A 27,468-nucleotide genomic window follows, 5' to 3' on the forward strand; every position below is an offset into this window, starting at 1 on the left:
GTAGCTGCCACGGCAGCTCCTGTGATGACTGAAGGCTCCGTCCCCTCTGGGCAGGGCTGCTGCCCTGTCATCACTCGCGACGTTTAAGATCATGATTCCTGATTCCTGTGGTCTGCATTAAAACTGTTTAAGGATGAGCCATAAGAGGGAGGCGGTGTGGCTGGCTCTGAAGAAGCGTGAAAACCCTTGAGGGTGGGGGCCTCCACAGCCCCCCACACAGCTCCTGGCAACGCTTGCTTGTGCTTCTCGGGGTCATGAATCTTTTCACTGTTTCAAGGCCAGGGCATCTCTTTTGCTGTGAAATGTCTGTTCATCATTACTGCTCACTTTTCTGTCGGGTCTGTGGTCTTTTGTATTGACTTGTTGGTATCTTCGTTTACTAAAGAAATGACTCTCTTTCTTAGATTATAGTATGCAAATACCTCTGGGTTTGTGTCTTTGGCTTGTGTTTTGTTAAAGATATAGTTTATTTTTCTGTAATAAAATTTATTGGTAGATTTATTTTTTAATATAGTGTTTAATCAGCTAACCCAAAGACCTTTATTTGATTTTTGAACAATTTTATTTTAAAACTGTTTTCATTAGGGCTCAGATCCCATGTATTATTGGAAGATTCTTCCAGGGATGTGATGCTATGCTGTGCTATTTTATTTTTAAAATTATTTTTATTAACTTTTGTCTTCTGGAGTTTTGTATCATACTGTAGAAAGAACTTTCCCTCTCACATTATTTTTAAAATAATTCTTATTTTCATTTACTACTTTCATGCTTTCTTTGTCTCCAGTTAAATTTTGATTTGTCTTGAATTTATTTTGATTAAGATATAAGATGTGGATTGAAGCTAATTTTTCAGATGGCTCTTTAGTTCTCTCAGACAACATGTGGCTAATCCTTTCCCTGATAATCTGAAATGGCATCTTTATCAGTAGATCCCTGTGTAACTTGTATTTCTGGGTTTTCTAATTCGTCCGTTCATCTGAGGACCAGCAGTGCGTGGCCGCCGTGAGTCTTCTTCCGCAGGCATTTTGTGGCTGTCTTTGCTTCTTTGCCTTCTCTAGTTAAAAAGGACATGCAGCCCCGTGGGCGTGTTCTCTTAAGGATCGTCTGTCTGGCGCGGCTCTGCCAGCTCTCCCACCACACACGCTCTGACTCCCTCTGCTGTAGGCCGGTTCCAGCTTTGTGATTCAACCCGACAGTCTGTCTTTTAGAAAGTGAGTTGAACTTACTTAAGGGCAATGGGTTGCTGGTCACACTTCCAGTGTCCTCAGCCTCGTGGGGTCAGTCCCTGAGCCGCTCAGGAAGTTTTCCTGTTACGCACTTGTGGTCGCTCGTCCTGTCTCTCTGAAACCCAAGTATTCAGACACTTCACTCCCAAGCTGACCACAGACCACCTCCAGCTCTTCTCGGGGGTCTCCCCATCTCTACGTTTGAGCTCCGTCCTGGCCGACAGCTCTTCGTGGGATTTAAGTTCAGTAAGCCCATATTTTAATTTCTTTACTGTTTTCTGCCTGTTAGAAGATAGCATCCTGTTCTTACATGATGGATATGCACTATTTTCTGAAATGTTTCTGAGGTCATTAATTCGACCTTTAATTTTCTATTTTTTTTATGTAGCTGTCTGCTCCAAGGTCATGTCAGCTCATCTCTGTGAGGATGCTTTGCAGCGCGAGTGACAATCCTCTGGGTTCACTAATAGGCCAGATCCCTAAACTCAAGTGTAAAGAGAGGAAACAGTATCCACTGGCCATGTTCTCTAGGTACCTGCATGTTTCACCTCAGTGTTGCTCCACTAAATTGGTAAGAATTGTGCTGACTCATTGCCCAATGCACTGACATCTTTTAAAATTAGGTTTCACAGCAAATTGCTATTCCATGCTCAAGGGCGAAGTATCACATCCTGTGTGTTAGTTATTAGCTTTAACATTTAGGATTCCAGCCACGGGTTACTTTGCTTTTCATAGTTTCTCTGAGTTCCAGGAAGTTTTCTTCACACAAAAACGCAAAACCAAATATTAAATGTGTCCAGATAGAGTATCTGGTTGAGTGTGGAAGGCTCTTGGGGTCCTGCCGTCTCAGCCTCACATCCTCTGGTGACCCAGCGACCACCCCCTGGAGACGTCCATCCAGCAGGGAACACAGGAGCAGGGAGGGGTTACAGAGAAGGAAGAGGTAGGAGCAGCAGCAGGTCCTGAAGTAGGTATGACCGGACGCTGGGGGAGGGGGTCGTCTATTGAAAAGAAAAAGGGTTAAAGTTATGAAGACAAGACCACTCGCGTCTTCCCAAGGCCTTGGGTGCGGTGGAGGCTCTGGACTTCAGGTCTTTGGCTTCAGGGCAAATCTGCGTTTCTCCTGCAGAGAGGCCAGTGGAAGAGAGGCGGGCGGGGCAGAAGCAAGATGAGGTCAGGGTGGGACCGAATCTTCGGGTTTGGCAACCAGCAAGTAAGATGTCAGAAATTTTAATTGGTGAGGTCTCCATGAAGGCTCGAGGTCAGAAACCTGACTGAAAGGGTCCCAGAAGCTCACACAGCAAAGGACACCACTGGTGTGAGCCGGTGAACCGGCGAAGGAGGTAGGACACCGCGGCTCCCCCTGGCCTGGCCCTGCCCTCCCCTCCCCAGTCAGTGACGCCGCAGAGGGAAACCGCTTCGCCTGCACCCCACGACCTCAAGGCAAGCAGCAGCTCGTCTTCAGCTGAAGACCCATCAAACCTGCTGCCTTGCGTGTCCTTGACACCAAGATACCTACCGTGATGTCTGCAGAAGGTAGGTTATTTCACCAAGGCACGGCAGACGCTGAGGCCTAGGCAGAGGGAAACATCCCTGACCCAAGGTCAGAGCCCCCGGACCCAGCTCTGTCTCCACTCCAGCCAGGCCTGCCCTGTGAGGTTGAAACACGTGTTATTGCTATCCACTGCGTCTGGGGCCGTTTTCACAGCATCGCTTCCATTTTTAAAAGTTAAGTAGCTCAAGGGTGCCTCTGGACCTAGGACAAGGTGACTCTAAGACACTTTCTGACATTTACGTTCAATTTTGTCCTGGAAGAAACAAGCTTCAAGAACTCATCCGCTTATTTTAGTGAAGAGATGACGGTAGGGCAGAGTCTAAAAGCAGAGAGACCACACACATAACTACTTATGCTAACTTTGCCAGCGAGAAGGCCCCACCTCCCCACAGGACCAAGACACGACCTCTGCCTGGTCACCCAACAGCATGCAAGGCCAGCTGCCTCCACAGCGAGGTCACACAGGCACACGGACGGGACATTGAGTGCCCCCCAGACCTCCTTCCCACACCGAGGCCAGGACCCTTCGTCATAGAGCATTTCCAGTCTCTGCACCCCCATGTGAATATGGCGGGTGACCTGCCCCCGGAGGACGCTGCAGGCACACCGCCCCACCAGCAGTAAAACTAGAAACATGGAAATTCATCATTTGTGTTCAAAACTTTTCTCTTCTTCTGGATTAATTCCCTACGAATATCTCCAGAGCAGGATTAAGAGACATAAGTGAACCTTTTTAGGACTAACATCCCTGAAAAGTGATTGCATAACCGAGGCTACAGATAACCCCACTAATTACTGGCAACTAAAACTCCTTGTTTTCAAAACACCCAACAAATATATCAGATGTATCCTGAAAGCACACTCACCAGCTGCAGGAACACCCTGTCTTGTTCTTGACCTTGGAGCTCATCCAGATACAGGTGATTCCCAGTTGTCCCTCTGCTTAATCCTCAGCTTAATCCCCACACTGCCTCATTATCTGTATGATCGTGGTTCTTTGAAACTTGTGGAGACTTTTTACGGCTCAGCATATGGTCAAATTTTGCCAATTTTGTAAATGTTCCTCATGTGTTGAAAATTTTGTGGTTTCCTGTTCCCTGAAGATATTTCCAATTTCATCTTTTTTTCCATTTAAAACACAGCGAGCACCGTTGTCCTCTAATCGTCTTGTGATTTCAGTAGCTGTTGTCTCTGGGAGTCAGTTCTGAGGTTTCTACTGGTTCTACTCACGTCGACTCACTTTGCAAGATGCCCATGCCCTGGAGACACTGGGCAGGTTTTGGGCCTTGGATGGAGACCGTCATTTTTTCTTGGTGTCTTAGGATGTCTCCAACCATGGCTGCTTCAGCCAGTCCCGCGAGTGAGAGCGTCCGGCTGCCCAGGCACAGGGGCTGGGGGCAGGGACTCCCGGCTTTGTCGCTGCCCTGCAGGAGCCTGGAAACTGCTTTTAGAGGTTGTTTCTAGTTCACCTTCCCCCAGGGCTCTCCTGTGGGGCCCCCATGTGTCTCTCACAGAGACCTCAATTTTCGGTACCTGGAGTGCCCCCAGGAAGAGCCCCCTCTGTGCTGGCTCAGGACTCCGGCTGCTTTGACCGCAGCTTCGCAGCTTTGAAACTGTCGAGCCTGAGTCAGCCCCTCGGTGCATTTAAGGTGCTCTTTGTGCTTTCAGGCATCTCAGGCTGGAGGAGCAGCAGCCCTGACTGGACAGAGGTGCCAGTGTCCCCATCAAGGCCCCCCATGACCCTAGTCACCAGAGGCCACGGGGGCACCTCTGTATTTCTCAGAACAGACATCTGTGGGCCAATTTCCCTCCAAAAGGGAGTAAGTTTGAGGCAATTTGAGATTCCTGCAAAATAAGGATGGAGCCTGTTGCTCACACTGCCCTTGTGGAAAGGCAGAGGGACAAAAGAGTCAACTGTGGTCACAGAGCACAAGAAAAGACTTACAAACATTAAGGATTTAACGGAAACATACTGTATCACAAACGCTCGATCCTGTGTGCACATCAAAATCAATTGTGTGCAAGGGCTTTATGTAGTTGTGGTATCATTGGTAACATCTCAAGACCTCACTGCTGCTAAGTCGCTTCAGTCGTGTCCGACTCTGTGCGACCCCATAGACGGCAGCCCACCAGGCTCCCCCGTCCCTGGGATTCTCCAGGCAAGGACACTGGAGTGGGTTGCCATTTCCTTCTCCAATGCATGAAAGCGAAAAGTGAAAGTGAAGTCGCTCAGTCGTGTCCGATCCTCAGCGACCCCATGGACTGCAGCCCACCAGGCTCTTCCACCCATGGGATTTTCCAGGCAAGAGGACTGGAGTGGGGTGCCATTGCCTTCTCCACAAGACCTTACTAATAAACTCAATTTTCAAGTCAATATTGGACCAAAACACTGATTAAGGCTGAGCCAAACACACAGTCATCATGTGAATGAGCAAATCAAAAAAGGCCCTGGTATTTATTTTCTGCAGAACATATGTAGAAACTTTTACTATTAAACATTCAAATCTAGAACCATGTAAAAATTCACTACTTAAAAGCTCACAGAATGCAAAATGGTGTCATGGATCGGGTCTTGGACAGAAAAGAACATCAGTAGAAACCAGCACTGTCTCTTGCTACAAACTGAACTCTGGGCCTCCCAAGCTCACTTCTATGAGTGATTCCTCAATGTGTGTGGATCCTTGTCAGTGTTTCAGATTCTTCCCTCAGGACAAGCCCAGAGGAGCTCCGGACTAGCAGACTTTTCTGTTCTAATCTTGTTGAGAACATCCTAGCAACTGAAACTCAGCTCCAGCCAGGGTGGACGGGCTAGTGGGAGCCAGACCAGGCAGCTGCTGGTGACCTTTCTGTTCCTGGGGGCAGGTCCAGTTTTTCCAGGTTCTCTGCCCTGGTCCCCATCATCAAGTCAATCAAATAGCAAACGTGAATTAAGTGGTCAGGGGAGAGCAAGCCCAGGTGGACAGTCAGCACACAGCTGGAAGGGCGAGTGCAGCAAAACTATGCGTTCAAAGCCCTCTAGCATCCTGTGACTTGTCCAGCTTCTGCTCTGCCCTCCATGCCTAGGCTGTCCACACAGTGTGAACAAACTGGACAGAGTGGCTTCTGCCCCAGGCACCTGGCAAGATGCTGAGGTTATCAAAAATCTCTCAGCCTGTGTGGCCAATAGGCTTCAGGAAAAGAAAGACAAGAGTCACGTAGACCCACGATTGAATGAAAAGTCTCAGATTCCCAGATTACCAGCTGCGGACTCAGTCACTAACATCAGTCCTGTGTTCCATCATTGCTAATGGCAGGTATCCACTAAGCGCCACGGACTGTGAGCTGGGTCAGTGCCTGTAACCAGGTACACAAAAATAAGTTCACAGAAGTCTTTTGACTGTGACGGGCAGGCTTTATAGGCTAAGAAATTTTAAGGAAGACTTAAAGTGCCAACTATTTTTTAGGCAGTAATTCTTACATTTATCTTCTACTGTGCGGAACCCAGTTCCTCATAATGTGCCCCTCTCCCACAGAGCAGCATGGTGAACTCCCGTTCACTCACTCTGCACACAGGGTTTTATAATGGATACTGTAATGCAGTAAAGACCAGAATTCTGCAATGAAAACAGCACCGCTATTTTGTCATTAACCTGTTCCTCCAATTATGTGATCCTCAAAATTATGCATATAATTCTGACAAAGAAGAATGACTCAAAAGATAATGCTATCATCACTGTATTTCCTTTGTCTCACAGAAAACCCACTCCTAACAGAAATAGCTGGGGAGAGAGGAGTGGCTAAAAATGGCCAAAACTTTCTGTCTCCAAGTCCACTGGAGAAAAAGTTACTGAAGATCTGCCACCTAAGCTGCAGATAAAAATATTTGGAATTGTCCAAGTTATTATAAAATTCAAAGACAGAAGAGGAAGGGACTAAGGAAGGGAAGGGGATGTGGGAGGATGCAGGGAAAGAGAGGAGGAGAAGATGGAAGGAGTTAGTTGGGGGAGAATGTCTTCACCTTGTTCCCAAGTGTGGGGCACTGAGGTGCGCTCCTCCAAGTGGCTTCACTGAGAAGATACCCCCTGGAGGGAAGGACATTCAGTTCCTTCTGCCAAGTGCAGAGGCCACTCTCTGGTCTCTTGCCTTCCGGAAGCTTGGGTGCCATGGAGACTGTCATGTGACCCAGCAAACACAGTCGTCCAGGGCTGCACCGGACGGGCGTCCACTCTCTGTCCTGCCCGAGATGCTTGCAGGCCCCCGGCTCGCCCTTTCCCATGGCACGGGGTACCTGCAGGGCACGTGGGAGAAAGCCTACCAGGACCACAGGAGAAAGGTAGGGGCAGGTGTGCAAAGTGGCACCTCGAAGCCACAGCTCCCCTGGAAGCCAAAGGTGAATTTTCTTTTTGGAGATGGAATAGGTGAAATGGCATATCCTTAAAAGGTGGGCCATGCCATACAATAAAAATTCCATTAAATAGACTATGGCTTCCAAGTGCCATGTTTTAGGACCATCCTTTCTCAATCATGGCATATTTCCCCTATCGAAACAACAGACTCCAGAGGGGACTGCTGCTGCTGCTAAGTCGTTTCAGTCGTGTCCGACTCTGTGCGACCCCATAGACGGAAGCCCACCAGGCTCCCCCGTCCCTGGGATTCTCCAGGCAAGAACATGGAGTGGGTTGCCATTTCCTCCTCCAATGCATGAAAGTGAAAAGTGAAAGTGAAGTCGCTGAGTCGTGTCCGAGGGGACTAGGAATGGACTTCTGTTTCTGTTAAGAGAGACAGTGGTATTTCCCTCTATCTGACGCAAACGTTATTTCCCTCTATCTGACGCAAACGTGGGTCTCATTTGAGAAGGCGGCCCTGTGGTCCCGAGTGGCTGGGCAGTCCTCTGCCCTCGAGACCTCTCAGAGCCATCCAGGCACAGGGTGCTGGCTGGCCATCAAAGCTGAGAAACAAAGAAGCGGCTGTGTGGGAATCAGGGTGCCATAGAGTGATCTGAAGGAGTGAACCCAAGGTCCCTACGCCTCCTGGGGTACCGCCCACCTGGGGGCAAGGTTTGCACGGCGCCTCATCACCTGGCCTTGCACCTGCCCCCCTGTGGGAGCCCTTAGGAGCCTCTTGGCTTCGCCCCAGTTCACCTCCCTTCCTGCCACCCCTGGTTCTGGAGCCTTCCCTGCTCACTGAGAACAAGGATGGGCATGCTGCCTCCCTGTCCCCCTCCTCACCTCCCCTGTCTGGGAGGGTGGCCGGTCTGGTTGCCCAGAGCATGTCGGAGCACTAAAGACCTATGGGTGGGAAGGACTCACCCTGGTATCCCTGTGGTTCCTCTTCTGTACTCGAGTGGGGTCAGCTCTCCTCACTGCTGAGCTGAGAACCCCTGAGGGTAGGAAGGGACTCGGTGCAGCTTTAGGATGACTGGGCCCCTCCCCCAGTCCACAGCACTCCCAGAGTGAGGCCCCTCCCCATGTCTGGGCAGGGCCCCTTCTTGTCTCAGAACCTTATCTCACCCACTCATGCTAAGAAAATTACCTTAATAAAACAGAAATTGCTGCTGATATTTCCTTAACAAAAGCCCGCAGCACCTCCACCTTCCTCTGACCCCACCCTAATGGGCTTGCACCATGGCAAGAGGGCATGAGTCTGGCTCACCTCTGCCCGCTCCCATGCCCTGGGTGATGGGGCATTGCGGACTGTCCAGCCTCATCTGGCCATGTCCTCTCTCTTGCCTGTCCTTCTGGGGTCCCCTTACTTCAGGGCACAAGTGCTGGTTCCCAAGCATGTTTTCCAAGACCCCTGGCCAGCTCCTGGCTCTCTTCGAAGATGCCTGCTCTGTCACCACACGGCTCTGTGGGTTCGGGTCCCAAATGCCCGGAGCTCAGGTCCTCACACTGGAAAGACGCAGTCGTGGAGCTGCCATTTCCAGATGATCAGATCAGAGGTCTCAGCAGCTGGGTATCTGTGAGCAAGTGGCTAGAATATGGGGGTTCCTTCTTATTGCAAGTGTAATACTTATGGCCCTCGTGCATTTCATCCATCACATTTTAAAATACAAATTCTTCCCTTGACAATTTCTGATATGAAACTCTGCATGGATCATTTTGCACTTAATCAATGGCTAAGATGCGAATACTGAAAATACTGCTGGAGGCTCAGAAATTAGAGTCCAGTGGACTTGGGGACGTAATTCACTGTCTCAAAGCCGGGCAGTGCAGAGTGGAAACGTCAGCAGGTAGTTCTGTTTAACGAGATCTCATCCCACACACACTCAATTCTCTACTTGACAATGACCATGTTGGGCCATGTCTGAGGGCTGCCTGTTCCCCTCCAGGGGATGCTCAGGTTCTGAATCCAGTCCGGAGCCTCTTTCAGAACTTTCTGCCCAGGCCCACTTGGTATCTCCGATGCTGTGAGCAACAACCTGCACGTGTTTGCAGGGCCCACAGAGCAGAAGCTGCCCAACAAAGACTCAGGGTGCTTGACCGGTGAGGGTGCGTAGGTCACACTGCCTGCTCTGCACAGGTACAGGAGGCCCGGCCGGTGGTGGACAGCCGCGCCCCGCCAACCCTCAGTCACCTCCGCCTGAAACTTGGCAAACTCAAGGTAAGTTTCAGTTCTACTCCAGTTACTGTTACAGCCAACACAACACAAAAAATGTCAGCTTAAAAACCCAGGAAAATGGAAAAAGCAGGCTCATAGGGAGTAAACAAGTCATGTATCAAAAATAAAATGCCTCTAAGCAGCCAATTAAGCCTGTCTTGCCAGGAATGGAGCTGGTGACAACTGAACCAGAGATCTTCCTTCCCCTCGTCTCCCTGCTGACCTGGCAGGGATCCAGAAGTGGGGAGGGGGCAGGGGGGATCCACGGCAGCAATTTATTCAGCACAGATCTAGAGTAATTAATTAGCATTGTTTCTTTAAACCAGACCATTCCATGACCACCTCGAAATTTTTATTTCTTGGAGTTGAAGCCATCTGGTGAGAGCCAGCATCACATGGCTGTGCTGATCCTTACACCTCCCAGAGCAAAATGCTGCAAGCTTTCCGTGCCCCCAGCGTCAGCCTAACCGGGGAAAACAAAGAGGAGCAAATTGGCAGATCAGTAGGTTCAAAACCTGAAATAAAGTAGGAGGGCTTTCATTTCCTCTGGCCTCAGACCTTCTCTTCTTCTGAGCAGTATAACATCTCCCTCTTAAAATATAAAATGATTTCCTTTGTATTTCACTGACACAGCTCAGAGGTTTTTGAGGAATGACCTAATTTCTCCCTCCCTGTTACTTCCACCCCAAGTCTGTGAAATTTGGCCCCGCCCTCGGGTATCCCAGTTAGGACACAGGAGCCCACCAGCTGCCCAGGGAGAGACCGCAGCAGCATGAGCAGGGGAGAGGAGGCCCCGAGGCCCAGGGGCGGGGCTGCAGGCCCCCTGGACAGGGCTGGGCGCAGGGCAGCCCTGGCACGGCCCTGGCACGGCCCTGGCACGGCTGGTGTGTCTGCGCAGCTGGAGGAGGGCCGGCTGTCCGTCATCGACAGGGACAACCGTCTTCTGCTGGAGAAGGTGTCCTGCATCGTGAGGACCGGGCGGCGGACCCGCAGCGGAGCCACCTGTGTGCACAGGAGGTGAGGGGCCCCATCCACGGGCGGGACCAGACTGGGCAAGCCAGGCGCCTCCACCCCTGCAGAAAGAGAGCCCGTGCCTCCAGAGTCAGGCCGGTTCCCACCCTCAGCGGCACCTGGACGCAAGCAGCAGCTATCACGGTCGCAGGCCCCGGTCCACACTGGCCCTGCCAAGCCCGTTCACTTCATTGTGAACGAGAGGGGACACTCCTGCTCAGGAAACCTTCCCGCCCAGAAGGCTCCCAGCTCCTTCTCTTGAAATGAGGATGAGAGTTGATGCCACCACAGGCTTTAACTCTCTCCATGTTTCAACATCTATGCTGTTTTTTGGAGTCTAAATAGGGAGAAAAGAGAGCAGGAACTTTGCAGCCTGAGAGAGAAAAACCCGTTCTGGAGAGGGTCACAAACTCAGCTCAGGACCCGTTCGCAACACACCCTGTGGAAGGTAGACCCGCCGCCGGAGGAGGTACCGCATTTTTCTACTCCTTCCAACCCAGAGCTGTCTGAATTTCCCATTGCCTCCATCAGATTCACCACCTGCATGGACACACAGACTCTGCTGCTTTAGGGCATTTTACTCTATTGTCAGCAAACGTGTGCCGAGTGGTCGTAGCTTAAGAACGGAAGACACAGAACAACGACTCGACTGAGGAATCTATCCACTACCTCCTCACTGAAAATGACGTGTGTGTTAGTCACTCAGTCGCGTCTGACTCTTTGCAACCCTATGGACCGTAGCCTGCCAGGCCCCTCTGTCCGTGGAATTCTCCAGGCAAGAATACTGGAGTAGGTTGCTGAATACTGGAGTGGGTTGCCTTCTCCAGGGGATCTTCCTGACCCAGGGATTGAACCTGGGTCTCCCACATTGCAGGTGTCATCTGAGCCATCAAAGAAACCTCCTTGAAAAATTATAAGGAGATAAAAATGAGCTCAGTTGATCAATTATAGGTTGTAGGAGAAACACTTGGTGAAAAGCTTCCTCAGTGGGAAGTTTTGTGACAATTCTGAAATAGCGGTCCCACGCTGCACCCAGAGAGGCGAAGGAAATTAATGATCTGAACGTGTTTCCAGATACTTTGAACTGTATACTCTCCCTTTTCATCTCGTCCTAGTTGCTGGCAAAACCATAATTCTGGATGAAAAAATGATTTTAATTTTGACCTTAATTATCCTGTTTATGAATGTCCCAATGAATCCAATTAAAGGGCTGTAAAGCCTTCACTCGCCCCGTCTGTAGACATGGCTCTGGTATTTCAGGGCCTTGCTTTCCCTTGAAATGCAGCCCATCACGGGAAACAACAGCTAGAAACCAAAGTTTAACTAAATACTTGGTGCCCAGCCTCCCCCGTCCCCTGCCCCCGCAGCCTGACCCAGACCCCCGCAGGGGCCCAGCTCTGTGAGGTGGTTTCTGAGCCTGCAGGCATGTGAGTCGACTTGGCTCTGCTAATGCCTCTCTCCTCACTTGGGGGGGTTGTTGAGAAGCCCCCACCTTCCTGCCTACTTGCCTTGGACACTTCTTACAGAATCCGGAGGCATGGAAAGAACACATACATTTCACAAAGATACGTAACTTACAAGTAATCACTAATAACAGGCACACCTGCTCGGCCCTGTTCCAGGATACCACAGCATAGTGAAGGCCATGGGAAAGGGAGTCAGGTGTGTTCTGGTTTCCCAGCACGTGTAAAAGCTGTGTTCACACTATACTGTGGACTATTAAGTGTGCAGTAGCACTGTCTCTTTAAAAAGTACATTCCTTAATTAAAACAACAACACCCTATTGCTAGAAAATGCCAGCCATCTGAGCCTTCAGTGAGTCATAGTAATGACATAGCAGATCACTTAACAAATATAATAACAATGAAAAACTTTAAAATATTGTGACAGTTACCAAAATGTGACACAAATACATAAGGTGAGCAAATGCTGTTGGAAAAATGACGTCAATGGACTTGCTGGACATAGGGTCGCCCCAAACCTTCCAGTTGTATAAAAATGCAGTAAAACAAGGTGCTAAAGCACTCAGAAAATCTAGCTTGCAATTTATATTGAAAACATGAAGAGTTCATTACAAATCTTTATTTTTAATTATAAAACTAACACTTGTTTATTGTAAAAAATAAAGTATAAAACAGTACAGAGTGGCTGAGTAAAAGGTGGGCTTCTCTCAGTTTGAACTCTCTGGAAGTGCTCATTGCCAACGTCTTGCTCGTGAGCTCTGACTTTTCTCCCGTGTAGAGTCCCCTGTTTAAACAAAAACAGCACCACATCCTACATAGTTTTCTTTCAGTTGTTCATTTCATCCAACAACAGATCATGAAGACAGTTTCATGTCAGTGTATAAAGATCTCCATTCCTTTTTAGCAGTTACAAAGTATTTTTGCACAGATATGCCCTAATTTATTTAATCAGCCCCCTAACTATAGAAATTTAGGTTGTTTCCAGGTTTTCACTATTCCACGTGAATCTATGCTAATCATCCTAGCCCATGTTATTCTTGAAACTTATATCCCTAGAAGTGAAATCATTCAATCTGAAGGTGCACACTTAACTTTTTGATGCTACTAAGCTGCCCTTGAGAAGCACCCAGCAATGTGCACGTCTCCCTGTGGTGGCTGCACCCAAAACCCCGTCCCCTCACACCCTGGCCTCCAGACTTCTGCAGAGTAACTGTCTGCACCTACCTTTGGTCAACTTCCTACTGGTGCTGTAGCCACGCGTTCCGGGAAACAAACTCACTCAGAAGGACAGTGCCGATGGCGGAGTGCAGTTTATCACACCGGCGGGCCCAGGGCAGAGTCTCCTCTCAGCCAAGGACCCCAACCAGTTTTTGTGAAAACCTTATATACCCTAAGTGTACGTGCCCAAACCCACCTCCCCAAATTCTCTGAAACTAGTCTGAACAAAGGAAGAGAAAGATACAATCAAAGTTAACCCATGATTCATACGCCTTAAGCCCAGGTAGTTACCAGTGGACAGTTATCAATAGGCCTGTGGTCATACCCCAATAGCATAACAGAATTTATGATTCTATTTGGTTACACAGATAATTAGGGTATTCTTTTAGGCAATGGAGAGTCTAGGTATGAGCCCTGTGGTTCTTCCATCCGGGGGGCCTGGTTTTCCAGTTGGTATGTCGTTTCCATAGGTATTGGGCATAGAGCTCCAGGTCCACAGTCCAGCCCAGGATGGAGTCCTGCTTTCAAGGCAGCCTGTTCTGTCTGTTTCCTCCTACACCGCTGTGTCTCCTTTAGTTTTTAACATGCATTCTCAATATTTAATTTTTCTATTATCAGTGTCACAAACATTTTTCCATTATTATTTATCATTTCACCTAGTTTATTTCTAAGTCATCAAATCTGTGACTCTTTTCCTTCATGGCATCTGGTTCTTCTGCTGTACATAGAAAGGGCTCTCTCAAGCTAAGATTGGAAAAATATTCTATGTTATCCTTAATCTTTCATAGTTTTCCTGATTCACTTTAAATCTTTAATTAATATAGAATTTGAAAAAACATGGAATTTTTGTTCAAAGTGTGAGAAAAATTTCCCCCAACTGTATTGCTTAAAAAATACCAGCGTATTATATCAGAAGCTTTTCATACTTGACACAGACTACTTTCCAGAGGGTTACAGGCTCACACCCTAGAGCACAAACGGCTCCTGGGTCCTCCTGGATGGAGAAGGGGTCACTCTGCATGACCTTCACGTGGGTCCTGGGCCTTTTCCATTAGGATGTCATATGTTTACTCCTGTGGTTTACAAGACTAACTTGTTTTTTTTTTTTACATCATTTAATTCGTAACATTTCTGTGTCATTTTATTTCAGATGTGTATCTTTTAAGTGGAACACCATAATTCTGTTTTATGATCTAGTCCGAGTGGCTTTTCCCATCTTACCCATTCATAAATATTGACTTAAGTATTGTATCGTGTTTGCTCTCATTTCTGGCTTTCTGTTTGTTTATGTTTCCTTACTTTTTCCCCGTTTATCATTTTGTTTAGCAAATGTCAAGAAAATGCTTGGATCCTGTGCTTCAAATTCATTCTTCATTTATTTACTTTGACTCCCCTGAAACCCTCCTTTTACAAAACAGGAAACAGATAAAGCACAGGAGCAAAGGGAGATGTTAAAGCCAAACAAAGAAAGGGAAAACAGAAGCGCCTCGCAGCAGGGTTTCCTGCACTTTTTTGAAGTGTCACCAGCTGCGCTGAGTGTTTAAGTGTGGGGCCAAGGAGCTGCCAGGATAGGACAGGAACCGAAGAGGGGAAAAGCCCCCAGTTTTGACAAAGACCAGGCCCCAGGGAGCCGGCGGGCAGGCGTCCCAGTGCTGGGCTCCCGGCGAGGTCATCGCTGCTCTGTGCTTCTCTTTGTGAAAAGACAGCCATGGAAAGCACAAGGAAGCAACTGCCAGCTCACTGCCTCTGGTCCCAAGTCAGAAATGTGACCCGAGTGTCACAATCCAGACCCAAAGGCAGCTCCCTCCCAAGCGGCCCCCACACCCAGTGTGGAGTTTTCAACCTCAGCTACTGTGCAGGACGAGGGCGGAGAGACATAGGACAGAGGGACAGACGCCCCGCTGCAGAACTCCCCTGCCGAGGGTCCCCTTCCCTGCCTCGAACCAGCAGGACTTTTCCTTGACAAGTCCCTGCCCTCTATCCTTGGAAACACAGGGACTTGGTCAGCATCCAGGTGGGAGCAGGGGTTGCAACAAAAAACCAAGCTATGTGAAAACTGCAGGTTTAGGGAGGAGAGAACTCTGTTATAGGACAAGAAAGTTGGAAGATGGTTCAAAGAAAGCCCAGTAGCTACCCTTGACCAGCTGTCTGAAGACTGATATCCCCTACCCAACGTCCGGTCAGCTGAGCCTGGGGCCTTTGCTGGTCAGGCACAGACAGGATATGCTGCAGTTTACATTTAAAATTCCAGAAAATATGCTCATTGACTTGGCAGAAAAAAACAGCCCTTCCTCCAGTGCCCTGATTCTTTCATCAGAGCAGCGTCTCCTCCATCTTTCTGTAGTTTTTGCTAGTTTAGATATTAACTTGCAAAGTATCTCAAATATTTTAAAGGAAAGGTTTCAACCTTTCATCTTCCTTGCACTTTCAAATCCTCACTTATCCCTAACTCCAAACTGAGAAATCACTTAACTGATTTGATAGCTTCTTATTGAGGGAGGATAAGATTTCTAAAAGATCAACCGATAAAACCCACTAGGCACCCTGGGTTTGCTGGAGCCTGCAGTCCCTAGAAGTGTGTGTTATTGTGATCTAGTGCCCCAGCCCCAAATAACCCACACACGTGAGAAGGAGACAAAACAGAACAAACGCAAGCGACCCTGGAGAGCGGCAGCGCAGGGTTCTTGCAGCCACTGCAGAGGGCATGAGGCTGACGCCGAGCTCCCTCGGCCCCCGTGAGCTTCCATTGCGCCTCTGTAAAGAGAACCCGCTCCAGAACTCATGTCAGGGTCAAAGGCTTGCAAAAAAGACTACCGCAGTGCCTGACGTTTACTTGGCAAGCGTGAAATCATGAAATGTTCTTTCCTTCTTTACTGTATGCATCTGCCACACAGGATAAAAACACTAACCAAAAAAAGCACTGACTTGGAAGGTGTACATGCCCCCCATGTTCACAGCAGCACTGTTTACAACAGCCAAGATACGGAACCAACCCAAGTGCCCATCAACGGAAGAATGGATAAAGAACGCGCAAGATATATAGTCATGCATATAGATAGTACTCAGTCACCAAAAAGAACGAAATCTTGCCATTTGAGAAAACGTGAACGGACCTCCTGGGCATTATGCTGAGAAAAATAAGTCAGACAGACAGAGAAAAGCAAACACTGTGCAATCTGCCTTTTATGTGAAATGTAATAATAATAACAAACTCTTAGACACAGAGAACAGATGGGTGGTTGCCAGAGCTGGGGGTGGGAGGTGGGAGGTATGGGTCAGGAGGGTCAAAAAGCCTAACAAAGTAAGACAGAGCTTCGACATTACGCAAACCCAAATTCTGTTCATCTAAAATCTTTAATTAATAGCACATGAAGAGGGCTTCTTTGGCAGTTCAAGGGTAAAGAATCTGCCTGCCAATGGAGGAGACAGAGGTTCGATTCCTGGCCCAGGAAGATCCCACACGCCCTGGAGCCACAACTACTGATCCTGTGCGCCACCAGAGAGGCCACCGCAGTGAGAAGCCGGTGTACCTGAGAGCAGCCCCTGCTCACCGCAACTGGAGAACAGGCCCACGCAGCTGTGAAGACCCAGTGCAGCCGTAAATAAATACATTGGTAAAAATCTACCCTTTCTGCCTCTGCTGCCACCATGGCGCCAGTGAAAAAGCTTATGGCGAAGGGGGGCAAAAAAAGAAGCCGGTCCTGAAGTGCACTCTGGACCCATCCTGCAGAAGATGCTGGTCATGGATGCCACCAAAACCGAGCCATTTCTTCAGGAGAGGATCAAGGTGAATGGAAACGGCTACAATCTGGGCAGCGGTGTCACAACAGTCAGAAAGAAGCAAAAGCAAGATCACTGTAACTTCTGGGGTCCTTTTCCAAAAGATATTTGAAATATCTTACAAAACAATATTTGAAGAAGAATGATCTACATGATTGGTTCGCATCGTTGCTAACAGCAAAGAAGGTTGTGAGCTGTGTGACTTCCAGATTAATCAGGACGAAGGAGAGGAGGAGGATGACAACTAAAGCTCAATCTAGAATATTGATTAATCAGGACGAAGGAGAGGAGGAGGATGACAACTAAAGCTCAATCTAGAATATTGATTAATCAAGATGAAGGAGAGGAGGAGGATGACAACTAAAGCTCAATCTAGAATATTGATTAATCAAGACGAAGGAGAGGAGGAGGATGACAACTAAAGCTCAATCTAGAATATTGATTAATCAGGACGAAGGAGAGGAGGAGGATGACAACTAAAGCTCAATCTAGAATATTGATTAATCAGGACGAAGGAGAGGAGGGAGATGACAACTAAAGCTCAATCTAGAATATTGATTAATCAAGATGAAGGAGAGGAGGAGGATGACAACTAAAGCTCAATCTAGAATATTGATTAATCAAGACGAAGGAGAGGAGGAGGATGACAACTAAAGCTCAATCTAGAATATTGATTAATCAGGACGAAGGAGAGGAGGAGGATGACAATTAAAGCTCAATCTAGAATATTGATTAATCAAGACGAAGGAGAGGAGGAGGATGACAATTAAAGCTCAATCTAGAATATTGATTAATCAAGACGAAGGAGAGGAGGAGGATGACAATTAAAGCTCAATCTAGAATATTGATTAATCAGGACGAAGGAGAGGAGGAGGATGACAATTAAAGCTCAATCTAGAATATTGATTAATCAAGACGAAGGAGAGGAGGAGGATGACAATTAAAGCTCAATCTAGAATATTGATTAATCAGGACGAAGGAGAGGAGGAGGATGACAATTAAAGCTCAATCTAGAATACTTGTATAAGTTCTTGAATAAAATTTATCAACCCCCCAAAAAATTTTTTTAAAGAACACATGTGGGCAAGTGGTACTTTAAGATATTTGTCCACTTCAAGGATTTTATAATCTTGGTGTGTGTGTGTGTGTGTGTGTGTGTGTGCATACTGGAAATAAATGAATGATGAAACATTAGGAGATGGTGTCGTTAAGATTATTTCAATTCTTACATGAGAAGATTGAACTAGGAACTGGGTGACATTTTTACTCAGGTGACTGAATTTAATTATTATATAGTATTGTATTATCATTCAATGTGTTTTATGAGAGCCTACTACTTACCAAGCATTCAGCATCCATCAGGGATTTATTATTTTAGGCTTATAGTTAAAGGTGAAAGAGAACACAATAGGTCCTAGTTAAAGGTTTTAGCCATTTAAGATAATGGGGAAAAGAACAGAGTGGCTTTTTAAAAATGCATTTTTAATTGAAGGATAATTGTGATATTGTGTTGGTTTCTGCCAAACATCAACATGGATGAGCCATAGGTATACATATGTCCCCTCCCTCTTGAGCTTCCCTCCCACCTTCCACCCCATCCCCCTCTGCTTATTTAAGCCACAGGGTTCCATCAATGTGTTGACTGAGGTGGCTCTTCTACCTGCCAATAAGTTTTGGGAACATCTTGTGATCATGCAGGCTATCCCTTGATGGGTTGTGTGCCTGATCACTCGTTAACCATATCATGCAAATAAAAACTGTAAGAATCCAACTCCTAGTATTTCACGTGAGACTTTGTTTTGCGCCCTGTGGTCCCCCTGACACACGCAGTGTGCAAGGCCAGGGTGAGCAGACATGCTCCAGGGCAGCACATGACTGAGAGCCTTCATTCTCTCCTCTTCCGAGTCCTAGTGCGTCCACAGCAGAGAAAGCAGCCCTCATCTACCCTTTCCCTGAGAGACCTGGATGACTAGGTCCCACTGCCGCAGTCTCTATCCAAGGGCAGTCCCCAACACAGCCTTTCAGGGAGGGATGAGGGCAATAACAGAAAAAAGAAAACTTCTGGGATGTGGCTGACTTTCTAAAGGCCCAGCACCTTACAACACCAAGCCAGAAGGTTCAAAGTGAAATTGTGGAAGTACCAGTCTAGTATAAAAGTACTTTGACCCATTTCAGAAAGATTTTCAACAATACAATTGACATAGCAAAAGATCATGTGTTTATTTAGATATTTCTCCAAAGAGTATGGACAAATGGCTAAGAAACCCATGAGAAGATGCTCAATGCAATTAGGGGAATGCAAGTCAAAACCACAATGAGAACTCACTCCACACCCACCAGGTGACTAAAATCAAAACACAGACGACAGGAGTTGAGGCGGGCTGTGGTGATGGGATGTGAAATTGTGCAGCCAACCTAGGAAACAGTCTGGCCTCTAAAGTTAAGCACAGATTTACCGTATCACTTAACAGTTCCACTCTTTGGCATATACCCAAGAGGATTAAAAACACATGTCCACACAAAACGTTGTACAAGAGTGTCCCATCAACTGACGAACAAATGAACAAAACAGGATACAACCACACTATAGAATATTATGTAACCATGAAAAGGAATAAGGGGCTTCCCTGGTGGCCAGACAGTGAGGAATTTGCCTGCAATGCAGGAGACCTGGGAGTAAAGTTCTATACATGCCACATTGCAGATAAACATTGAGACATTCTGCTCAGTGAAAGAGGCCCGATACAAATGGCCACACAGTGTGTGATTCCACTTCTATGAAACGCCCAGAATGGCCAGTCCGTAGAGACGCAAAGTAGATTCGTGGGTGCCAAGGGCTGGGGAGGAGAACTGGGAGCCGTAGCTGCATGTGGCCCTTTGGGTCGGAATGACGAAAGTTTCCTAAAATTGGATTTGGGGACGACTGCACAATGTAGAATATACCAAAACCCCTGAAAACACAGCTTGAAACAGTGAATTTTATGTTATACAATTGTGTCTCAATAAGGCTGTTATTTTTGTAAAGAGGACCAGGAAGATCCCCTGGAGGAGGGGATGGCAACCCATTCCAGTATTCTTTTCTTGCCTGGAGAATACTCTATAGAGTAGAAGAGCCTGGCTGGCCACAGTCCATATGGTCATACAGAGGCAGACATGACTGAAGCAACTTAGCATGCACACAAGGTATTTTTTTTTTTTAAGGTTATATAATTAATTCTAAATAAAGTAGAATTGTCAATGAATTTAAATACTTCATTTCCCAAGTGTTCTAGAAAACTGACATTTTACCGTCTTTACCTAAGGAAAGTGTTTGTTTCCAACATGTATTTTTGATCCCACGGGAACTGAAGCTGAAGTTCAGCGAGGCCACCTCCTGGACCCAAAAGATGAAGTGGAGGGGAGGACTCAGAACAGAGGAGGAGAGAAGACGCGCCAGAAGCAGCGGTGGACAAGCGGCAAGGCCGGCATGGCCTCCTGGGGCAGCCCCCGTGCTCAGGGACGCTGCCCCCCACCCTGGCCAGGCCTCCTCACCTTATCACGCAGGGACAGCCACACGCGTGTGAGTCAGCATCCCACTGTGTGTGTTCACAGGATGTCTGAGCAGATGATGCAGCAAAACTATTTTCTGTGCTTCTAGGGCTGATAGCTGAAAACAAATTATGCAGAGTAATACTGGGAGCTAAAGGCTTTTGAATTGGATTTTTCTCTCTAGTTAGGAACACATACTCTGTTACCATATTTTGTGTTGTTGTGGATTGCACCTGTTTATAATTTTCAGATGTATTTGTATAATTTGCCTTAAAGGTCTGTGATTATTACTTTAACAAATATCTAAATAAATCAGATTAAAACTACTCAATGTGATGAAATTACACCCAGATCCCAAGACACAGACCCTAAGAAGTAAGAGCAATCAGTAGGTCTCAGTTAGAGACCTGTGCATGTGTGCATGTGCCAGGCCCTGGGACAGGCCTGAGGCTCCAGACGAGAAGGTGGACGTGGTCTCGCTTCCCAGAGCTGGACCCTTGCGAGCATCATGGCACATAACACTTGGCTGTATTTAGCTCATACTGCAGGTTTAGGTAGAATTCTCCACTGAAATAAAAGAGGAGAACTGGGAGCTCACATCACCCCTTCCTGCACAAACCCTTGAAGATCCACGGCCCGTCTCCTCTCAGGCCTCCATGTGCACGTGGAACCACCCAGGCTCCTCCCTGCTCCCAGCACACACGCCCTTCAACGACGGTGTTTAAAATCATAGCCTGGAGTCAGACAGACCTGGATGTGAGTTTTGACCCTTCAGAGGATTCTCTGAGTGACTGTGAGAAGATTACTCAGCCTCTCTGAACCCCCATCGGCAGAGAGAGCTGCTGCTAGAACCTGGCCCAAGACTGAATTTGGCCTTCATTATGTTAGGGGGAATCCTCAGAACCCATGCAAGCTGTCCACACCCCTTCCCTGTCCAGAAGCCTCAAACTGGGCATAGTACTGTGTCAAGAATCTTGAGCTCAGTGCCAAATTGCTAGAAAAAGCTCTCTAGTAGCAATCGAAAGTTTGGTTTATGAGCCCTCATATCTGCGCCTCCTTTATAACTGTGGCTACTTAGGGTCGACATCTGCCCTTCCCAACCACAGCCAGTTTTGTCTTGCCTTTGTCCCCACCCCAGTGACCACTTTACTCCCAGAGGTGAGTTTTAGTAGCTGGTCTCTGCAGCTTCACCCTGAAAAGTCCCAATGCAGTGAATTTACTCAATATGTTTCTGATGTTTGAGGCCCTTGGTACTCAACTCCAAAATGCAAAAGAAGCTTGGTTGCACACAGAGGGAAAAAAAGATTTGTTATACATGAAAAAGTTGTCCAAAAATGTCCTATTTCTAGCAAAAAAAAAACACCACCAACAACTTGTTATCTGTTGAGCTTTTGAAACAATTATTCAATTACCTGTATTCACCAATGTATTGTGTGCTCAGCTGTGTCCGACTCCTTGCGACTCCATGGACTGTAGCCCACCAGGCTCCTCTGTCCATGGAATTCCCCAGGCAAGAATACTGAGTGGGATGCCATGCCCTCCTCCAGGGGATCTTCCCTACCCAGGGATCCACTCAGTGTCTCCTGCATTGACCCAGAAGCAAGTTGGGGAAACCACAAAACAAACTGACCCTCGAAACAATGGCCAAAACGGACAAGGCCTCCGGATCCTCAGGGTCTGGCCTCTCCAGTCCCTTCGCCTGACGTGGCCCGGGTCCGGCTCAAGGCGTCCGCAGAACTGACCGGCCGGCAGCCTCTGCAGGGCCTGGAGGAGCCGGCGGAGGCGCGCCCTCTGGTGTTGGGCCCTGGGGCCGCAGCCCAGCTCAGAGCGGGCCGTGCGGGTGGGACCACAGAGCCCCCAGCTGCCCGACACGAGGCTTCTGTCCCTTCCTGCCGTTTGATGAGAAAGGTCAGGAGCCCACAACTCCAGCTCGCCTAATTAGCACTCTTTCTCTCAGGCTGTTTCCAATATCTTCATCAAATTGTAAATTGTAGCAATCAATTATCTCAACAAATATGTACTAAGTCACCCAAAATACTCAGGCCTGATCAAGAAGAATGAGTGAATTCAATCACCCCAGGTGCTTCCCTGGTAGCTCAGGGAAGAATCTGCATGCAATTTAAGAGACCTGGGTTTGATCCCTCAGTCAGGAAGATTCCCCTGGAGACGGAAAAGGCTACTCACTCTAGTATTCTTGCCAGGAAATCACATGTACACAGGAGCCCGGCTGGCTACAGTCCATGGGGTCGCAAGAGTCAGACACGACTGAGCAGCTAAACCACCGCCACAATCGCCACCTGCTCCCTGTGCTCAGATCTTCAGCATGATTTTATGGGCCGGTTTTACAACAAGTCTCCAAGTCATGAAATCCAATTCGGGAAGATAATAGATTCCCCAAGAATTTTAACAGAGTCGTGCGTAGAAGCAGCAGGAGTAAGACCTGCCCTTTGAGGATCTGTGTCCATTAGGGCAGTAATCTGTGGGGCCGTGGCTGGGGGATGAACCAGGGACACAGGCACCGGTTTCCAAGTGGGTGTTAGCTGCAGTCCTTGGAGCCTGTCTGTAGTGAGCACAGCGGGACACAAAGAAGGCTCTGGGAGACAGATCTGATGTTTGGACAGAGGTTAGTCCCAAATTTGTAGAACTGTCATTGTAAAATGACGACAGAATGTCTGAAAATCACTATCTTTTTAAGAGTTACCTGTATCCTTTCAACTTTGGCCAGTTAGTCTTTTGTTGTTGTTGCTCAGTCACTCAGTCATGTCTGACTCTTTGAGACCCCATGGACTGCAGCACCCCAGGCTTCCCTGTCCTTCACCAACTCCCAGAGCTTGCACAAACTCATGTCCATCGAGTCGGTGACGCCATCCAACCATCTCGTCCTCTGTCGTCCTTCTCCTCCCGCCTTCGATCTTTCCCAGCATCAGGGTCTTTTCCAGTGACTCAGTTCTTCACATCAGGTGGCCAAGGTATTGCATCAGTCCTTCCAATGAATATTCAGGACTGATTTCCTTTCGGATGGACTGGTTTGATCTCCTTGCAGTCCAAGGGACTCTCAAGAGTCTTCTCCAACACCACGCTTCAAAAGCATCAATTCTTCAGCACTCAGCTTTATTTATAGTCCAACTCTCACATCCATACATGATTACTGGAAAAAAACATAGCTTTGACTAGATGGACCTTTGGTGACAAAGTAACGTCTCTACTTTTTAATATGCTGTCTAGGCTGGTCATAGCTTTTCTTCCAAGGAGCAAGCGTCTTTTAATTTTATGGCTGCAGTCACCATTTACAGTGATTTTGGAGCCCAAGAAAATAAAGTCTGTCACTGTTTCCATTGTTTCTCCATCTGTTTGCCATGAAGTAAGGGGACCTGATGCCATGATCTTTGTTTTCTGAATGTTGAGCTTTAAGCAGCTTTTTCACTCTCCTCTTTCACTTTCATCAAGAGGCTCTTTAGTTCCTCTTTGCTTTCTGCCACAAGGGTGGCATCATATGCATACCTGAGGTTATTGATGTTTCTCCCAGCATTCTTGATTCCAGCTTGTGCTTGTGGTATTTCGCATGATGTACTCTGCATAGAAGTTAAATAGGCAGGGTGACAACATACAGCCTTGATGTTCTCCTCTCCCGATTTGGAACCAGTCTAGTGCTTCTTAAATGACTCTCCTGCCGTGGCCTGATTGCAGCAGTCCTCACTCCAGTGGGCAAGATGGCTCTCTTTTTGTTTCTGAGTAATTTAATTTCTTAAGAAACCCCTTGGGATGTTTAATATTCTGGTCAGACTGAAAATCTGTGCCTTGTTTTCCTGACTGTGTTTCATGGACTATTTTAGGAGGGACTCATCAGAGAAACAGCAAAACAGAGACTTGCACGTGTGCGATTTCAAAGAACGTAGTACTGCATAAGAATATCAGTGAGCAGCTGTTTCCCAGTATCTTGCTGACTTCAAACAAGTTCACATGCCAGGAACCCCTGGACTAGGGGTTTGGAGCCCCTTGGAGGAAGTTGTATTGTTGTCTAATGTAACTCATGACGTGACTGATGGTATCAGGGTCTTGTTCTCTTTCCATGTGTGATTCTTCATCGTCCCACTTCGCAGGCAGTGGAAGTGAGTCCTGCAGAAAAAGCAGGCAGTTTGAGGGACCACCCCTCAGACACCTGAGCTATTGCCTCTGATTGGAGCTTTTGTGTCGCAGGCGTGAGGGGGTGTGTCGGGGGACAGTCGTGTGCACCTCGTTGTGGTGGAGTCGCTGCCGCTGGAAATGGCATGACCGTGGCTGTGGTTTCCCTTCACACCCCTGGTTAGAACCTGAGGACCAGGGCAGCAGGCCCAAGGTCTGTAAAGACATGACAGGCAGGGAAAGCAAATCCAAGTCCAGACCAAGCTGCTACTCCAGAAAGAAAAGAGTGCTGCTCTTTCCAAGGTAGAAGCCCAGGGCAGTCAGCCTGGTCTGCAGTAGCTGGCTGGGCCTTGGTACAGAGGCCCCTTAAAGGCACAGGGCTGGCCACCTGGCTACTGACAATGGCTACCTCATCTGAGGCGAGAGAGGCCATGCCACCTTCTCAAGGCCACCGTGGCCAAGGAAGGAAGGGGAGGGAGAGGCAGGAGGAGGAGAAGGGGAAGGGGAGAGGAGTGGGATGGCACCGGTTGACTGAGGAGTTTGCTCTTTGGCCAGGCTGAGACTGGCCTGGAGCTGCTAGGTAAACATAGTCCTGAGGGAGGTGTGTTAAAAGTGTCAGTCGCTCCGTCAGGACTCAGACCCCGGATCTGAAAGGAGGTGACCCTGCCACAGCCCAGGAGGTGGTGAGGTGCATGATTGCTACACAGGCATACATGTGTGCTCAGGCATGTTGACTCTTTTTGTGACTCCAGGGACTGCAGCCTGCCAGGCTCCTCTGTCCATGGAATTTTCTGGGCAAGAGTACTGGAGTGGGTTGCCGTTTCCTCCTCCAGGGGAGCTTCCTGACCCACGGATCGAACCCATGTCTCCTGCACTGGCAGGCGAATTCTTTACCACTGAGCCACCAGGGGAGGGTGCTTTGAAAGTTGAGAAATCTCATTTGGATATTGGTTATTGCTTCAGGATTCTTATGACTTTGAAATTAAACTTTCTCAAGGTTTAGATTCATAACGTAGTCGAACGCCACCGTGATCATCTTGATCGTGTGCAAGGAGACGGTTCTGGAGCTGCCATCAAGAGCAAGAAAGAATGTACTGGAAAAAAGTGATAGATTGTGCTTTCAAGAGTATATATTTACTTTATTAAATCCTTTTGCAGTGAAGCTTTTAATGCCTGAAGACATTTGGAGAATCTGGCCTCATGGAATGAATTAAAAGATACGTAATCTTCAAACTACTGCACTATTGCCCTCATCTCACACACTAGCAAAGTAATGCTCAAAATTTTCCAAGCTAGGTTTCAACAGGACATGAACCGAGAACTTCCAGATATTCAAGCTGGATTTAGAAAAGGCAGAGGAACCAGAGATCAAATTGCCAACATGTACTGGATCATAGAAAAAGCAAGAAAATCCAAGGGAAACATCTGCTTCATTGACTATGCTAAAGCCTTTGACTGTGCAAATCACACCAAACTATGGAAAATTCTTCAAGAGATAGGAATACCAGACCACCTGACCTGCCTCCTGAGAAATATGTATACAGGTCAAGAATCAATAATTAGAACTAGACATGGAACAATGAACTGGTTCCAAATTGGGAAAGGAGTACATCAAGCTGTATAGTCACCCTGCCTATTTAACTTCTATGCAGAGTATCTCACGCGCAGTGATGGGCTGGATGAAGCACAAGCTGGAATCAAGAATGCTGGGAGAAACATCAATAACCTCAGGTATGCATATGATGCCACCCTTGTGGCAGAAAGCAAAGAGGAACTAAAGAGCCTCTTGATGAAAGTGAAAGAGGAGAGTGAAAAAGCTGCTTAAAGCTCAACATTCAGAAAACAAAGATCATGGCATCAGGTCCCCTTACTTCATGGCAAACAGATGGAGAAACAATGGAAACAGTGACAGACTTTATTTTCTTGGGCTCCAAAATCACTGTAAATGGTGACTGCAGCCATAAAATTAAAAGACGCTTGCTCCTTGGAAGAAAAGCTATGACCAGCCTAGACAGCATATTAAAAAGCAGAGACGTTACTTTGCCACCAAAGGTCCATCTAGTCAAAGCTATGTTTTTTTCCAGTAATCATGTATGGATGTGAGAGTTGGACTATAAATAAAGCTGAGTGCTGAAGAATTGATGCTTTTGAAGCGTGGTGTTGGAGAAGACTCTTGAGAGTCCCTTGGACTGCAAGGAGATCAAACCAGTCCATCCGAAAGGAAATCAGTCCTGAATATTCATTGGAAGGACTGATGCAATACCTTGGCCACCTGATGTGAAGAACTGAGTCACTGGAAAAGACCCTGATGCTGGGAAAGATCGAAGGCAGGAGGAGAAGGGGACGACAGAGGACGAGATGGTTGGATGGCGTCACCGACTCGATGGACATGAGTTTGTGCAAGCTCTGGGAGTTGGTGAAGGACAGGGAAGCCTGGGGTGCTGCAGTCCATGGGGTCTCAAAGAGTCAGACACTACTGATCTGAACTGAATCTTCAAACATATCTAGGAAATGTCAGAATAATTCAGTTACTGAGGACTTTAATCCAAACTGAATTCACTCTTTTATTTTGTCATTTTAAAAGTGTGTTTGAAGGAAGGAAAATTTTAGATTATATTTGTGATTTTACTAAATGTTCATCTCAAATATATGACTTTAGCACTAATATATGTTAATTTAAAAATGTTCAATTAAGACTCTAAACGTGAAATTGGGTATGACAAGTCACCTGGCCAGTCTTAGCACAACAGAGATGTTCCAGGCCTACCTGAGGTTCCAGAAACTGTCTGGCATCCTGGCCAGCCATTCAGTGGAGCTGAGCGGGTCAGAAGGTAAACAAGGGCTGTCTTGGTGCAGAGACCTCAAGTGGAGTAGAGCAAACCATCTGGCCTTGAGATGGGCTCAGAAATGGCTGATTTTCACCCTGCTGGTTTGTGTCTCTCGGGCTTCTTAGCAACACTTCCACTACAACTATTGCCATTAGTAA

At 47.4% G+C, this 27,468-nt stretch overlaps 1 protein-coding gene and 1 pseudogene across 5 annotated transcripts; both read left to right on the forward strand.

The window, feature by feature from the left end:
- Positions 1-6,931: 6,931 nt before the first annotated feature.
- Positions 6,932-20,686, forward strand: CFAP97D2 (CFAP97 domain containing 2). Of its 5 annotated transcripts, none has more exons than XM_027558071.1 (5): positions 6,932-7,093; positions 9,283-9,363; positions 10,259-10,377; positions 10,708-10,840; positions 20,135-20,686. In XM_027558071.1, the coding sequence occupies exons 1-5, from the start codon at positions 7,004-7,006 to the stop codon at positions 20,393-20,395; spliced, it is 684 nt and encodes a 227-aa protein (XP_027413872.1). In that variant the 5' UTR covers positions 6,932-7,003; the 3' UTR covers positions 20,396-20,686. The 5 variants fall into 5 exon arrangements, with proteins under 5 accessions (XP_027413872.1, XP_027413876.1, XP_027413874.1 ...); XM_027558075.1 differs by having other exon boundaries at positions 20,183-20,686; XM_027558073.1 differs by having other exon boundaries at positions 10,717-10,840.
- LOC113902600 lies at positions 16,592-19,339 on the forward strand (annotated as a pseudogene).
- Positions 20,687-27,468: the final 6,782 nt, after the last annotated feature.

The sequence above is a fragment of the Bos indicus x Bos taurus genome, chromosome 12 (assembly GCF_003369695.1).
Source record: "Bos indicus x Bos taurus breed Angus x Brahman F1 hybrid chromosome 12, Bos_hybrid_MaternalHap_v2.0, whole genome shotgun sequence".
In the NCBI taxonomy this organism is placed as follows: Eukaryota; Metazoa; Chordata; class Mammalia; order Artiodactyla; family Bovidae; genus Bos; species Bos indicus x Bos taurus.

Bases quoted from the DNA above. Each gene is read 5' to 3' on its own strand.
- CFAP97D2 (XM_027558070.1), top strand. From the start codon at position 7,004: ATGCTTGCAGGCCCCCGGCTCGCCCTTTCCCATGGCACGGGGTACCTG. The intron at 9,364-10,290 runs GTAAGTTTCAGT...CGTCATCGACAG, and splicing joins TGAAACTTGGCAAACTCAAG to GGACAACCGTCTTCTGCTGG. The intron at 10,378-10,716 runs GTGAGGGGCCCC...GAGTCTAAATAG, and splicing joins GCCACCTGTGTGCACAGGAG to GGAGAAAAGAGAGCAGGAAC.